Below are 15,756 nucleotides of genomic sequence, written 5' to 3'. Positions count from 1 at the left end.
GAGCTGAGCATCTGATTCGCCTATGAGAGGATGTAAGTACACGCTTCTTGCACATTCGTTGAATTATACGCTCCGTAGTGTACTCGGTGCGCTTCGTAGCGGACGTAGAGTATCTCTGTGAAACGGTCGGTCTTGCGGTCAGCTGGCTTCCGCAAGAATTCGGGGTGGTGCCTGCAATCGATTGATCCAGTTTGCAGGACTTCCCCGGCCGGCGTCGACGGATCTTCTTTGATGAACAATAAAAAGCGCACACAGAAAAATTCTCACGGAAGCGATTGATATCGTCCTCGGACCCGGTCACGAATGTTGTTTGTAAATCATGCTGCGAACGGTAGCTGCGATCGATGTTTATTGGCTTTAACCTATTTTTAACGTTATCTTTGGCGGCTTGGGCTAAATCTGTTGTTCCCGGAGGATCTCAAAGCGAAGCGGACACAGAACAATTCTCTTTCGCCGATGAACGCTCTCGGAAATCTCCGACGTGGATGGAATTCCTCAAAATCACGGAGCTCTTGCACGGGCTGCAACGGAGCAAGGCATGCGTCTGGCATTGAAACCTGAGGCTGACGTTGTGGCAGCGGCTCAGGCATGGATCAAACGAGGCACGGCTGGTATTGCAAAAATCACCGCTCAGACCGGGATCAAATGTTTGTTCGTACCCACGCAAAAGATAAGCTTCTACCGCTGAGAAAAAAACCCAACCAGAATCCCGATAAGAGTCGTGCTCTCGCTCATCGCCGGTCACTGAGACTCGGTGACAGTGTATCGATAATAATGCTGATTGAGGTAGTTGTCGTTTGGATGTCGCTGTTTACTTTGACCACTTGCTCCACTCGATGACTACACAGTTGACTTATGTGTTTCCTCTTGAGTCGTTCGCTGACTCCATCGCTCGCTCGCTCGGTAGGTAGGTCACTTGCCCGAGCGCTCCTCCACAGAGGCAGAAGGAGCAATGAGCTCGAGCAGTATCCTGAGGGGATAAACTTTCAATTCGATTGAGAACGTCTCGCTGCTTCGGCAAGCCGATGACCAAGAGCACTGGCACGCGCACGGGCGAGCCGAGAACTTGGCCAAAAGTCGATGCGGCATTAAGTCGTCGGGAGTTTGAGCTGCACTTATATCGAGCCAAGCGTTGACCTTTGTAAATAACCCTTTGACATCGACGCAGAAAGCAATTACCGGCGGGTCGTACGCGGCGATACTCGAAGCGGTTCCCTTGAATATGAAGATCAGCACTTGCCGGACGTCGGAACTTGTTTTCTCAGAGAAAACACCGTCTCGCTACAACAATGACGCTCGCTCCTGACAATCAGATCCTATCGCGACTTTGAGCTTCCCGTCGGGATCCCGTGCTGAGCCGGTCATTTCGTCGGAGCCGTTCTTCTCGCGGATGATTCATTCCCTGTTATCCGTACATTTGCTCGTCATCCTTAACGGTCGTCCTTGCCCCGGCCGATATGCTCCAACTCTTCGCTCCCTTCGGGCTCGCGCTCCGGCTTTCGGGAATTTTCAAATCCAACTTTATAAACCTGTCAGCTTTTTTGGGTTCTCCGTCATATCTGCCGTTTGTCGGTGTTCTTATCCGGAGGAGTTAATCCGATGAAATGCTTGTTCAATCGATGCGTCATCTGATTACGGGGATAGCGAAGGTTCGCAGTTGTACGTGTCAGGGAAAGAAAAAACTGTTGTCACGATCCCAGAATCAATCTTTATCGTTATCGATGTTCTAATTGGATCACCTGCTATGCGGCTGTGAAAAACTTTGCGGGGGAAAATCCCTCAGTATAGAATTAGGATTTATGGAGGCCGCGCGGAGGACGACGGCACGTAGAGAGCCCACGCAGAGAGTCCATCGATTACCCGAGGTCAGGCTGCCCTCAGAGGGTTGACGAAAAAAGAGCTCCCCGATCAGGAAACTTCGGGGTTTGGTGCTTCCATTACGCTCCTGATCCTCGGGGTTTCAACGATCCCTATTCGCGTTTAGCATATTCGTGAAGCGGAACGATAATCTTATTTTCTCTGTTCTCTGTTGATCTGGATCGATTCAAGCTCGAAAAATCCTGGCAGCAATGTCGCGCTAGCAGAAAGGAAACTATTCCGCGTATTTCACCGATTTCCTCTGTTCGGTACAGGTTCTGCGAAGACTCAGAATCGAGTCACGAGGTGCCCAAGGGTTCTCTTCTGTCAGCATGTCAGCATCTGATATGGCATGATGAATTGCATTGACACATGAAGCCAATCAATGACACGCTCGAATCGAGAGGCAACTCAAACACAAGCCAAACCAAACATTACCTCGCCTCTCTCGATTCGATCGTTTGCTTGCCTCGACCGAGTCCAGGGATGCCGGCGATATTTCCGCTTGGCAGAAATAATCTGCTCATAACTGAGGCATCTGTTTGCTCTGTCTTCGTCGGCTATTCAAACGATGAGGATTGCTGATCGAGGCTATTCTGACCGAGCTGGAGGCCTCTAAATTTTTCCCAGCGAGTTTGTGATCTCATGGTCCTCATACTTCTCCTCCCCTGGACTGCTCCTGCTCCCCGGCCGGAACGAGCTCAATTTTTTTCACAATCTCCGAACTCTGGAGTCCTCCACAAAAATAAACGAATCGGCTCATCATTGAGTGATTAGCCGGCGAATCCGCAGAATATCTAGGAGATGTGGATATCGGTAATCCAATTGAATTCAATCATTTCGAGGGGGAGGAGAGCGATTCTTCCCGGCATTCGGAGAGCCGTCTACTCACGGCGAGCAAGCTTTCTCCGGCTACACGAAACCTACCTACGCTGGGCAGATCGTTCGTGGGGAGTGGAATCGGAACCAATAAACAAGTCGAGCAAGCGACTGCAGCTCGAGCAGCGAATACAGATCCGTTCATCAGGAACAATCAGTGTCGCCTGTAGCTACCGCCAGGAGCGAAAGCAGCGTTCGCGTGAAGCACGGGCAGACCTCAAGACGGAGCTTTTTCCGTCACTGTTCTTTCATGAATGATGAAGCTTTCATCCGGAGGGAATAACATTTAGGTGGAAACAGTCTTTTTTCTCAAAGCCAGCTCGTGAGGGCAGCTTGACATATATTCCGAACCGTTGATGAGTCACCGACCGTCGTCGTCATCTGGTTGACCTGTTGGAAGGCACAGAAAGCTTTCCAAGAGCCGGTTCCTTGCTTCGTCAAGGCATCCGGCCGAATGCGATCGTGAGCGCTAGGAGAAAAATCATATGGACCTCTCGTGGAGTAGTAGCTCTGAGACTTCGCAGTTCACGCACAGATCTCGATCTGAGACTACGATCGAGAATATGAATCGGATGTAGGCGAAGAAGCTTGTGATTACTCAGCTGATTCTTCCGTGACGCCGCTGTACGCCAAGTGGCCGGAGTAAATATTCCTGGGCTTGATTGCAAACTGAGGGCACTTGGTCAATAGTCCTTGCACTCGAGCTTGGAGTCACGGATAGCATTCTATGCATAGGATATAATGCAACGGTTCTTCCGCTGAACCTCATGAACCGCGAGGGGCCGGTGAGGAGGGGTCATTGAAGCAGAGCCGAGAACAATCAATTCCGAGTTCGAAGGGGAGGGGGATGCGTAGGAGGAGATGCATGGAGCGGGACTCCGACCTCTTCCTTTTCTCCGGTTGGGCATTCCTATATCGGGGTGCAACATAACTCTGGTGACGTGGGTATTCTTGAGGAATATCGAAACAATCGCTCGGGGAGCACCGAATGCGGAGAGTCGATCGATGAGCCTCGTTTTGGACGGAAGAACTCGTAACTCGCATCTCTCTCGAGCCCTAGGCTCGGCAAGATCCTCAAGCGTATTGAATTCGAAAGGAGACAAGTTTTCGAGCTTCAGGAGCAATGCCGCTTGATCTCGTCCACTAATACACAAAGGGCTGCGCGCAGCTGCAGATGGCCGGGCAACAGGTCGGATGCGTCTTTTCGCAATTCCCGTGATGATGCAGAGATGTTTCTTTTCTCTCCGCGACAGGCATTCTGGCTAGTGGAGCGGCGAGCTAGCGACGACGATCGTGAGTCGAGTGACGCATCGATGTTCGTCGAGCGGCACCGGTGCCAAGCCGCAAATTCGACCACTGTCTTCGTTTAATTTTCGTATACGACAACGATTCGGGGAAAAATCAGCACAACAAGCGACTCTATCAATCGGCTCGCCTGTCTGCCTTTCGGTTGAGGTTGCAGCCAGTCGTCGCTACCTGACTTCCTGACGGGTCCGCTTGCGGAACGGATGGTTGCTTCGGTGGTCGGCGGTCTCGCTCGCTGTCCCGCTCTCGCTTCATTGCGCTGGAAATCCGACGACGTTGCGATACCGGATCAGAGCGAGAGGTTCCTACAGACCGCGCAGAACCCGGGTGTCCGCTCTACGCTATGTGGGTGCAGTCAACGATGTTCTGTGTAGAGACATTAACGACAGACGACAGCCAGCCAGTCAGTCAGACTTTAGATCACGATACCAATGCTCAGTGCGTTGGATTCACGGTCGGTCGCTTGCTCAGTCGGTCGACCGCTCGATCTTGGATGCTTGCTTCCACCAAACGCCCACACCCCTGCACCGGGGCGAAGAAGAGTGAAGTATATTTGTACATATGTCCGACTAGTGGTGGCTAATAGCTTCGTCTATCATTACACCGATCGGGTGTTGTCTATGCTAATTTGGTTTGGTGCCTTGATGGAATCGAATGACACATCCACCGTGATTTGACGGGGGGAGATGTGTCATCCTCAATGCCTTCCGCTCAATGCATCATTGTTTTCGATTGTTCATCAGCACACGGAAAGAAACGAGCGCCGCGTCGCGACGTCGAGAGCGAGGCATAACTTCTTCATTGTGGTTCGACTCAGATGAACACGAGACGATATTCTAGTTGGGTTGTGGTCCCTGGAAGCCAGCGGGGAGGGATGGGGGAGGAACTGACGTCGAAAACAAGGTATCATCATGCAAAAACATCGTTCGCCGACAAGCATGACCTTCTCGACTGATGGATCCACAGAATTTCCTTTATGTACCTATGTAGTACCAACAGTAGACGCACTACCGAAGACGTCGACAATGACAGCGGTATCGCCGATGGTAGTAAATGTTCGGGTTAAGGGCCGCAGTAGGAGGAGACCGTCCCGGAATAATTTGTGCGTGCGTCGTCGCCCCGTGTAGATCATCTGATTCGCTATCTGTCGCAAACAAAAACAATTTCGCCAACTCTAGCTTTGCTTCGCCGCCCCACGACTCGCTATAGCCGGCGTGACGTTTGGCGTGCTCGCGTGTTATGTTGACGACTGCCTCACTGCGAAGGGTACGATCTAAACAGAAACCCATGTGTCCCCGCTCGTTATGGAACCCCTGCTGGGATGTTGTCGTTCCATTGTTGTTGTGATGGTGTTGCGGCTTGGATCCGTGGGTTTTTTCATCATCATCATAGTCGTAGTCTAAGTGAACTATGTCTGACGGTGAAAGTGCTCTGGGTTCGGAGCTGAGCCGCTGTAACCGACGGAATATCGACGGATCTCTTCCAGACCCTCCCACGCGGGAAAGTCGAGAAGATCATTGCATTGTATTAAAATCCGCTTCCATTGCAGAAATGTAGACGCCGGTGACGCGCGAAGATCTCGATGCCTGTCGCGGCGTCAGGACCGCCTGGTCTGGGGGGCGGCAAGCCGGGATCTCTCAAAGACCCCCAGGTGGCCGAACTTTTTGACAGAGATGACCCGGAAAAAGTATTTGTTGACCTCAGGGAGATCGGTCACGGCAGCTTCGGAGCGGTCTACTATGTGAGTAGCGCTCCTTGCGAGAACGTTCGTTTCATAAATCTTGCACCGAAAACGATAGTTCGCTCCAAGCTGTCTCATGGGAGTGGAAACCGATGAAGAATGACTTCACGGAACCCGATCATTTCAAGACGATGATGAACTGAAGTAAACAAATGTTACTCTCCAGGCCCGGAACGCTATCACGAACGAAGTGGTCGCCATCAAGAAAATGTCTTTTTCTGGAAAGCAGAGTGCAGAGGTAAGAAGTCACACTCTAAGCTGGAGCATTCATTGTCTTGCGATTCGTGGCCAGCACGGGTGTGTCTCGAGTTGACCAAGCATCGCCATGGAGTCGTGTAGAGCACAATTAGAGCTGTCGAAGAGGACACTTCTGTGGAAAGTTTGTAAAGCCGAAAGAAGCTGGTCGAATCCCGCGTCGTATCCCCTGTTCGTCGTTTCGGTTGTCTGCCGAGTCGATTCCTGACAGAGTCGCCAACGTTCGAAGTGGAAGAATAAGCGTTTGTTTATGTTAGGAGTGGATGATTTTCAAATTAATGTTAGGCTCGTGCGCTCAGCTTACATTCTATCTCCCGATGAGCCGAGCTGTTTTTTGCAAGAGACGGATTCCAGTGATTCCATTCATCACTCGGAAGGCGACATCTCAGACCCGTCAGGATGCCATCGACTGTCATCGAGACCAATCGAAACAAACATTTCCATCTCTTCCGCAGAAATGGCAGGATATTTTGAAAGAAGTGCGATTCCTCTGTCAGCTGAAACACGAGAACACCATCGACTACAGAGGATGCTACCTCAAAGAGCACACCGCGTGGCTGGTGATGGAGTATTGTCTAGGTTCAGCGTCGGACATCATCGAAGTGCACAAGAAGCCGCTGAAGGAAGAAGAGATCGCGGCTATGTGCGAAGACGCCCTGAACGGTTTGGATTATCTCCATTCCGGGGGACGTATCCATCGAGATGTCAAAGCGGGCAACATCCTGCTAACAGAAACCGGTCGAGTCAAATTGGCGGACTTCGGATCGGCATCGATGCATTGTCCGGCAAATTCATTTGTCGGAACGCCGTACTGGATGGCGCCCGAAGTCATATTAGGTGGGTGTCTTCGAGCTTCTGGCGTTCATAATTGAATGTGATTCATGATGATAATCCCGCTACCCATGGATCCGGCCACACCCCGCGAATGTGTTGTCAAGCGTCTTCGTAAACTAAGCGTATCCGCGAGCGCTCGAATCGCTTTCCTCTTTCGTTCAACTCTGGTGTCCGAGCTCCCACCTCATCGTCCCCCTCTACTTAGGTCACGTGAAAGATTTGGTAGTCTGAACAGTCTCGAGACAGAATTCGGAGTTAGGGAACAAGTCTGCTACTCATCATCGATCGTCTCGGAGTCCATATCAAGTGGTCTTTTCGATTCCGCAGCCATGGACGAGGGTCAGTATGACGGAAAAATCGATGTCTGGAGTCTCGGAATAACGTGTATTGAACTAGCGGAACGCAAACCTCCCTACTTCAACATGCACTCGATGTCAGCGCTTTATCATATCGCCCAGAATGACAGCCCCAAGCTGTCAGCGACCTATGAGTGGACGGAAGAATTCCGAAACTACGTCATCGATTGCCTGCAGAAAGATCCTTCAACAAGACCGACGGCCGCTCAACTACTCAAGGTAAGAAAGCTTTTAGTTGCCGAAGTTTGCCTAGTAGCAGCACGTTTCTCATCTCGTCAGATTCGAGTTCGTATTCCCCTGCTCCTCAAACTGAAATTGTTGACGGAACCGGCGAGTCATGTAGCCTCGAAATCGTTCTGAGGAAATCTTTCTTCCAACAGCACAACTTCATCGTTCGACCGCGACCCAGCCGAGTTCTCTTGGATTTGATAATCAGGACGAAATCAGCGGTTCGCGAGTTGGACAATATTAACTACAGAAAAATGAAGAAAATCCTTATGATCGACGGAACGACCGAAAGCAACGGCGACAACGGACAGGTGGTCTCCGTTCACGACGATGGGGACAGCGCTGTCAGCGTGAGTATCGAAGCGCGATCCGGGCTTCGGATATCTCGTGAATTTCCGTGTCCTCCCATGAAATTCGTATTCAGGAGTTATCTCGAGAAGCAGCTGAATCTTTCCATTTGCGATTCCAGGAGGACGGCGATGCCTCGAAAAGCAACAGTCTTACCTCGACGCAAAGCAGTAACGTTTCTACGAGTTCTGGCGTCAACGATCAGAATGCCGGTAGACATTCCATTCATCGTCAGAGCATAAGTAACTCGTCGTCTGCTAGCCTCAATAGTGTCACGGAGGTCGGTGCTCTCGACGGCCAGGGTTCTCTGGTAGGCACCGTGAACCGCAACGATAACTTTGCAACCATTCGTACTACTTCAATCGTCACCCGTCAAATCAAAGAGCACCAAGAGCAGGAGAACGAGCTCCAGATGCGTGGCTACAAACGGATGCAGGACCAACATCACAAAGCTTTGGTTGTGTTAGAAGCCAAGTGTCTTCAGGAGATGGAAGATCATAAGGCGAAGCTCGACAAAGAGTACGAAAGTCTTCTGATGTCGTTTGGCAAAGAGCTTGAGAAGCTCCAGATCAAGCAGCAGCAGGAACTTGAGAAGAAGGTCAAGAGTAATGTCGGCAACGAGAAGCGACTCATAAAAGCGATTCAAGCCAAACAGGACGAGGAAACGAAAAAGTTCCAGCAGCTGCAGAAATCTGCGTACAAAAACGAAAAGGAAAAGTACAAACAGCGCTACGACGGGGAGGAACTCAAGATACACAAGGCAGGACTTCACGAAAGCCAAAGTCAAGAGCTCACGAGGCTGGGCGTCAATCAGGCCGGTGCGCTCCGGCGAGAAATCAGGTGCGTTGAGGAAATGATTGAGAATATCATGACACCCGATTCGACGGGAATCCGGCGCAAACTATTCACTCGGAAGCGAGAGTCTGGGTAGCAACTCGTCTCTGATGCGCTTTTCCCCCTTCCAGGAGGTACAGACGCCGCAAACTGGTCCAATATCATCAAATGGAACAGGAGCAACTCAGGGAAGAATTGGATCGACGTCAGCAGCAACTGGAAAAAGCTCATCTGATGCTGTTGAGACATCATGAAGATACTCAAGATCTCGAACTGGCCCAGCAGAAGGCTGTCCATGAATTGAAGGCCGAGCACCTGCGTAGGCAGCACGAGACCGAATTGAGTCTCCAGAAGCAATACAGCACGCGGCGTGAGCACGAATTGCACAAGAAACACGCGGCAGAAGTGAAGCAGCAGCCGAAGAGTCTCAAGCACAAGGAAGTGCAGATTCGGAAGCAGTTTCGCGAAGCCTGCAAAATCCAAACCCGACAGTACAAAGCCTGGAAGAGCCAGCTCATGGCCAGCACACCACGAGACCGGCAGAAAGAACTTATCAAAAAGCTTAAGGACGAACAGGTAGGAACCCGGTAGGAGCAGAACGAGGCCCCATACTTCTCGAACGTAGGATTGTTGGAATGATACTAAGCTTCACTCCGTCCCCCCCCCTCTTATCAGGTTCGCAAGTTGGCCCTGCTGGGCGAGCAATACGAACAGAGCATATCGGAAATGCTGCAAAAACAATCGATTAGGCTTGACGAGTCGCAGACGGCAGAACTCCGCCAGCTGAAGCAGGATCTCCTCAGCGAACAGGAGCTTCTACTCGCTTTCCAGTCGAAGAAGAAAATTATGTTCGAAAGTCAAAGGAACAAAGAGCGCCGCGAACTCGAGGATCGTATTCAAAACCGCCTCCGAACGATCCAAATCAAGGTATGAATTCCGCTCCCGTAATCATGAGCTCTTTATTCGGTATTCGACGCTCCGGAGTCCGGTTTGTGACCGAGCGGACCTCTTGATTTGAATGTAATCGATTCTCAGTGAATCACGTTCCTAAATCGATTCGACCCTGAACCGCTTGCAGATGGACAACGAAAGGAAGCAGTTTGCCGCGGAGCGTATGTCACGACAGCAGCTGCTCTCCGAGAGGCAAATGGCCGACATCCACAAATTTGACATCGAGAGCGGGCAAATGGGTTTCACTTTGTCAGAAATTCTCGCCGCCGACGAGGGGCTCGCCGGCGCACATTCGCTCTCCGGGAGTCTCTTAAGCTTAGCGCACTCTAATTCGACAACATCTTTTGGCCAAGGAACCACTACACCCCAGAGCAACCAGTCCACGCCGCTCTGAAAAGCGATGTATTCCCCCCAAGATGTATTCCGAAAGGAATGAGGAGAATCGCTCGAAGGCGGAGCGAACACGAAAAACTCAGAGCCAGGCGCATGCCACGCACAAGACCGATATCTCGATAGGCCTAATGCTGTCTAGCTCGACGTAAATTCGACAAAAAACTGAGATGCGCGATTCGATGCGCGTTGTCCTAAATCTTAATTCTTCCATTCTGGCCCGATCCGCGAGCAGAAATCCGGTGAAATGCATGCGATACTAGCTTTCATAGATGCTGTCCTAGGCTAGTTGTTGGATAACTCACCTGCAACTAATCCGGATGTGGCTTTTCTGACCGAAGCTCGAAGTTCGAGTAATCCTCTGATTCTTCTAAAATTCCCGAGGTTGTAGATCCGAAGTACAACGATTTATTTGAAGATTAGAGGTGTTTTGAAACAGGCGAACGATTTTTAACACCGACTGCGGATCAAATCCATTCGAGTCGGACGACTTCATCGATGTGAGATTCGATGCGAGGCTCAATCAAGCCACCAATCTTTCTCTACAGAGAGGCTTCCAATGGCTGTAGCACAAGATCATAGCGACACGGTCTCGATCGTCAACGGAACATCCGTCGAAGGTTCGGAGTTCCACGAGGATCGTATAAATGATGCATCGGCCGCGAACTTTTCAGGCGGCGCGTCTCGCCGAGACGATAGCCTTAAATGATAATTGAAAATAAGACAGAATGAGGAGCTTGCCAGTGAGCTAGTGGGATGGGAGTTCATCTGGGTCGAGAGAGTAGTAGAGCGAGAACCATTGGGTGCTGTTCTATGCATATTGGCTCGATCGGGGAGACATGCGATCGAGACAATCGCATCATAGATTCTGGAACGGCACGCGATCGTCTGTAAATACAATTGTAATATATATATATATATATTGCCGCACCGCACCTTACAGCGTCGTCAATTTTTCTGCGGCGAGCAAAGTCATCGAGTGTTTAGAGCTGCAGTAGGGAAACGCATAACATGAGACAGAAGTGGAACTCAGACTGAGACTACGAAGAGAGAAAGTGTACAACTCGTATCCATCTAAACTTGAATAAACGAATCTACATCGGGCCACCGAGTCCTCTATTCCAGTCCTCTCTGTTAGAGCCGTGTGTCGGGATTCGAACGGCACTCTTAAACAAGAATCCATAGTGCACAGGAAGCTCGCAGGGTCTTCATTCCATCTGCTCCGTGAAGAGAGAGGTTCCGAGACCTATGGTAGAATATCATCCCTTTTCATGAGCTTGCGTTAAAGTCACGCAAGGGGGGGGGGGTTCCATCACCGAGAAAAGGAATAAAACCTGGAAGCATGCGCAAGCTTCCATGGAGAGCGTTTTCTTATTCCAAAATCTACATCCGCCCCCTCATCCTGGCTCCGACCAATCTTACATAGAACGGACGATTCCTCCACTCTTGAAGGGAAGATACACTCGACGAGCGCCTCGCACCGTCATGCGGTGCGCGCCACCACTCACGGATCTTTCTCTCGACGTACAAAGCTAGTCAATTTCACGATTTTGTCGGGTCATTCGGCTTCCGCTGATCCCATATCAGGCTTTCACTGGAGGATGACGATTTTGCGGCGCGAGCTCCCTCGACCATGAGAGCTCATTAAACGTCATATTTGCTCGATTGAGTTCATCCATCGGGGAAACAAGCGCTCGCTATTCGAAAACACTCTGTTTGTCTCGTAATCAGATTACCATCGCAACGAGAGAGCACAAATTGGAATATCCCATTCCCACGCAGCTGCAACAGCAGCCAAGTCTTCACAAACGATATCCTGTAACGGCACCGAGGTTGTCGAATATGGAGGACTTATGGCCGGGCTCAGTGCCTCGTTTCGTTTTGAGCTAATGTCATCTACATTCTGAATGACTCTCTGATGGAATTATCTTGGCTGTGCTCGGGAGCCCTTCGAGATTGGAAGCGAGAACGATCCGCGTTCTTGGGTTATAGAGAGGCCTCTCCCTTCACCTGGCCGCTGCATGAAGTCTGACCCGGGATATCAGGCTTTTTTTGAGGGAACATTTTTATTCCCCGATGCGCATACATATCAACAGTTTTTCAGCGCGTTCTTGCTGCTCGTGCTCCGGTCGTCTGTTGTCCGGCTCGATTCAATTTATCATAATACTGGCTGGCTCCCGCGCTTGCTCCCGTCAGACCCTTGAACGAAGTGCCTGCCTGCTAGACAATGGCCTTTGAAGCTTTCTTTCACCTTGAATAAAACTAATGGATTCCCCGCTTCCGAGAGGAGCACGGTGACGATTTCTACGCAGAAATTCATATCGAGCGGCAGCTATTTACCACCGCTCCACTCCCATGCTTTTACGATGGAATCCTTTCTGAATATCCGATCCGGGAAGCATTCAACCCCCGACAGATTGACGCAATCTTCGGCAAACGGGATGTGTACCAGCTCTGCGGCTTCGAAGGAGCTCTCGGAAGCCGAACACACGCAGCCTCGGAAAACCCTTTTATTCGACGATATCAGCTACATGATACACTCGTATTTTCGGTGGAGCGATCGGCTTCCTCGAGGGAATGGGAGCCTATCTGACCTGTTTTTCCGGCTTGTGCTCGTATTGTTTGCTCGTAACATTGCGTTCTCCAATAATCAGCGGGACATCCCTCCGCGTACCCCCGGATAGCTGCCGGCTCAGCGCTCCTCTATCGCTCGAAGCAAATCTAATCAGGCTTGCCTGACGTATATACTCGTCCCATATCGGACCACTTACGCCGGACGAGCGTCCACAATATCTCGCATTTGAGAATGGAGCAAAATATGCAAGACGCTCGATAGATTCTGATGGAACTAGCGGGAGAGAATCGAGTACACCACAGTGGGACCAAGACGAGGAGCTCAAGGAGCTCAAATCAGCTGCCCCGACTCGAACCGACCCACTCAAATCAAGACCGATTTTTCTGCCATGTGCACGCCAGGAGTTCGTCCGGAGATCAGCTGAAGAGGTGTGAGACCTCAGAGACAGCTTGTCAAAACTTTTCAATGCGTGGAGAGTGGAGACTCCGTGATTCTCGCTTCCCCGTATTATGGGATTGCGGTTTCACAGGAAATTTCGGAGAGCTCGCGCGGGGGGCACCCAGCTCTGAGATGCAAGCAGGGATCGCAGCGCGAAACATCTCCCGAGCCCGGAAATCGACTCCCAGGTAGATAGAGTACTGGGCGAGACAGCGAATTTTGTGGAAGCCTGTCACCTTTGCGGCACTCGAATGAGCCGCCGGGCAGGTTCTCGAATGAGACAGCCCAAAGTCGGATATTCCTTCCCATTCCACCTCTACCGAGGTCATCCCTGTCTCTCCTCCGGCGGGCTTCACGGGTATCGAGGCTTTTCTCCCAAAGACACCACTGCTACGTGAAGACTCACGACGAACCACAAGTGGTGAGACGGAGCGATCGGAGAGATAAAGACGGAAATCCCGCACTTGATTACCGACCGTCCCACCGCGGTTCGTCTCTTGGACGCTGTCGGAACTCGTCTATCTGATCACCCTTATCCGTGCGAATAGAAACATCGGGCTCGCAAAGTCTGTTCCCCCATTCAGGCAGAATTGTCTAACACGCATGTACCATGGCAGCCTTATCTGGACCGACAACTCTCCGAGCTGAGCGCGGTTCTCGAGATGGATCTCGCTGCCGGCACAGCATACACTTCAGGAATGAGACCACTGACCGACGGTCAGGGTAAGTTTTCAGACTGTCTGTGTCGTCTGTAAGCGCGTCGCGGCGCTGCTCCTCATTCGTGGTTGTTCCGATAGAATACTATGTCCTCTTTCCTCGAGAACAGCGAGGCACGGAATCTGTTCCTTTGTGAACTCTGCCCGTCCGGATCCCCAGAGGCGACGCCAGTGGCGATGTGAACGGCAGGGGATCAGTCCCTCCATTGGTGACGCACGTCGAATCGCCGAATGGTTCCGTGATTCACTTTCTGAGGGCATGATCTCCGACGAATCTCTCGCTGGAATCTTGATAGCGGAGTCTCTAACGCACTCGGAGAGCTTAACTGTGCGAAGAAAGAGAGCAAGTTTCACGTTTGTACGCTCGTGCTGATAACGTCGTGATACATGGATGATTTCGAGGTGACTCCCGACCACGTTTCCCAGGGGTTATACTGTCGCTTCTAGTGAAGGAAGAAAGCGATAGTTATTTCCCCCGCATTGCTTGTGCACCTCAATACCGAACACAAGAGCCGTACCCGCTCCAGCACCGTGTTCGCGGTTGCTCACCGAGCCCCAATAACAAACAGCCGAAGAAGTGCTGCAGGCATCATAAGGCTGGGCCGCTTCGACAACATCTATTGCTAAGGGCAACGAGCAGCGGAAACTTCGAAACCATCTCCCTGACTCCTTCAACCCCGTATTCTTTCATCGTGTCCTCTACTTCGACGAACATTACTTATGGAGGCCTCCGACAAACGCGTTGAGAAGGAAAACCTGCCGAGACTGTACGCCATGTCGCCTTTAGAGGGAATATTTTCGCTTACGCCTGTCCGCCTGCAGTGACTCGTGCAAGCTGCCAGACGGAGAGGGAACAAGGCGACGGAATAGTCCGCAAACCATGAACCGCTCTCGACCCGGAGTTTGCCTGTTTTCTCGTGTGAAGTCTCTCTCATGGATCCGATTGGGGCTATGGCGGCTCGCGACCGCACTCATTCTGTCTATTACCTGAGAACAACGAAGAATAAATTCATTCGGTAACTCGCCGACAAACCCGACACAACGTGTCCGCTTTAAGACGTAGCTCACACGCTACAATTGGTGACCCGGAGTACTAAAGAAGATGGAGCACGACATATTCGAGGACACTTTCGAGGAGCTACCAGCAGGAGCCAGCCGCGACGCGCCGCGCGTCTCTGCCGTCTCCTTGAAATTGCCACCTTTTTGGCCAAAGCAAGCTACAGTGTGGTTCACGACCGTGGAAGCTCAATTCAGCTTGAGGAGAATCGTTGACGACCAGACGAAGTTCGAGTACGCTCTTACGGCCCTCGATTCCGACACGCAGGAAAGGGTGGGCGACTTTTTCGACGATTTACCGGCTGTTGGCACCCGGTACTCGGCATTCAAGGCCCGCGTTTTGGACTCCTTCAAGGTTAGTCAGCACGAGCGGTTCGCGACCCTCGTCAACCTTTCCATCGGCGACGATACTCCCACAAGGCTTCTGGACCGGATGCTTGGGTTATATAGGCCCGATCCTAACCCTTCAAAGAATCCGCTCTGCCGGTTCCACTATCTCCAGACGCTGCCGTCGCATGTCCGAGACCTGGTAGTAGCCTGTGACCACCTAGAGCTCAGAGACGTGGCAAAACTCGCTGACAAGATCTATGCTCAGCGCCAGGCCACCAGCGTTCTCGCCATGCAATACGAAGATGAAGTCGACTCGGTGAGGCAGACGAGCCGCGGAAGAATCGGGCAGAAGGGAGTCGCAAACTCGAAGTCGCCGAGGGTATGCAGATTTCATGCGAAGTTCGGTGAGGAATCAGGAATTGTCTCATGCCGTGTTCTTGGAACGGAAAGTGACGCCAGCGCAGGGAAACGAGCAGACCGGCCGTCAGTGATCGCTCTCGCGGCCGGCTCTCAACCGAAGGGCGATCTTTTCTTCGTTCAGTGCACTCTCTCTGGCCGCCGTTTCCTGGTCGATACAGGGGCCCAGGTCAGCATAGTTCCGCCGTCGCCGAGCGAGAGAGGCACTCCCACCGATCGTCATCTCCTTGCCGCGAACAATAGCAA

The 15,756-nt window shown here is 51.5% G+C and overlaps 2 protein-coding genes across 2 annotated transcripts; both read left to right on the top strand.

Moving 5' to 3' along the window:
* Tao (Serine/threonine-protein kinase Tao) lies at nt 1-10,383 on the top strand. The gene is made up of 10 exons (XM_029110540.1): nt 1-32; nt 5,591-5,782; nt 5,949-6,020; nt 6,493-6,874; nt 7,199-7,446; nt 7,608-7,805; nt 7,925-8,643; nt 8,769-9,213; nt 9,313-9,564; nt 9,716-10,383. The coding sequence occupies exons 2-10, from the start codon at nt 5,624-5,626 to the stop codon at nt 9,980-9,982; spliced, it is 2,742 nt and encodes a 913-aa protein (XP_028966373.1). The 5' UTR covers nt 1-32; nt 5,591-5,623; the 3' UTR covers nt 9,983-10,383.
* A 4,426-nt stretch (nt 10,384-14,809) lies between these two features.
* On the top strand, nt 14,810-15,409 carry LOC108863705 (uncharacterized; the record flags this gene model as incomplete). The annotated part of the gene is made up of 2 exons (XM_018638198.1): nt 14,810-15,118; nt 15,266-15,409. Coding segments are annotated over exons 1-2 (453 nt in total), but the record flags the coding sequence as incomplete, so codon positions are not given.
* Between the last annotated feature and the right edge of the window lie 347 nt (nt 15,410-15,756).

Source organism: Galendromus occidentalis, unplaced genomic scaffold (genome assembly GCF_000255335.2).
Source record: "Galendromus occidentalis unplaced genomic scaffold, Mocc_1.1 scf7180000076729, whole genome shotgun sequence".
Lineage (NCBI taxonomy): Eukaryota > Metazoa > Arthropoda > Arachnida > Mesostigmata > Phytoseiidae > Galendromus > Galendromus occidentalis.
This window is presented reverse-complemented; position numbering and strand designations above follow the sequence as displayed.

Bases quoted from the DNA above. Each gene is read 5' to 3' on its own strand.
- Tao (XM_029110540.1), top strand. From the start codon at position 5,624: ATGCCTGTCGCGGCGTCAGGACCGCCTGGTCTGGGGGGCGGCAAGCCG. The intron at 7,447-7,607 runs GTAAGAAAGCTT...TTCTTCCAACAG, and splicing joins CGGCCGCTCAACTACTCAAG to CACAACTTCATCGTTCGACC. The intron at 7,806-7,924 runs GTGAGTATCGAA...TTGCGATTCCAG, and splicing joins ATGGGGACAGCGCTGTCAGC to GAGGACGGCGATGCCTCGAA.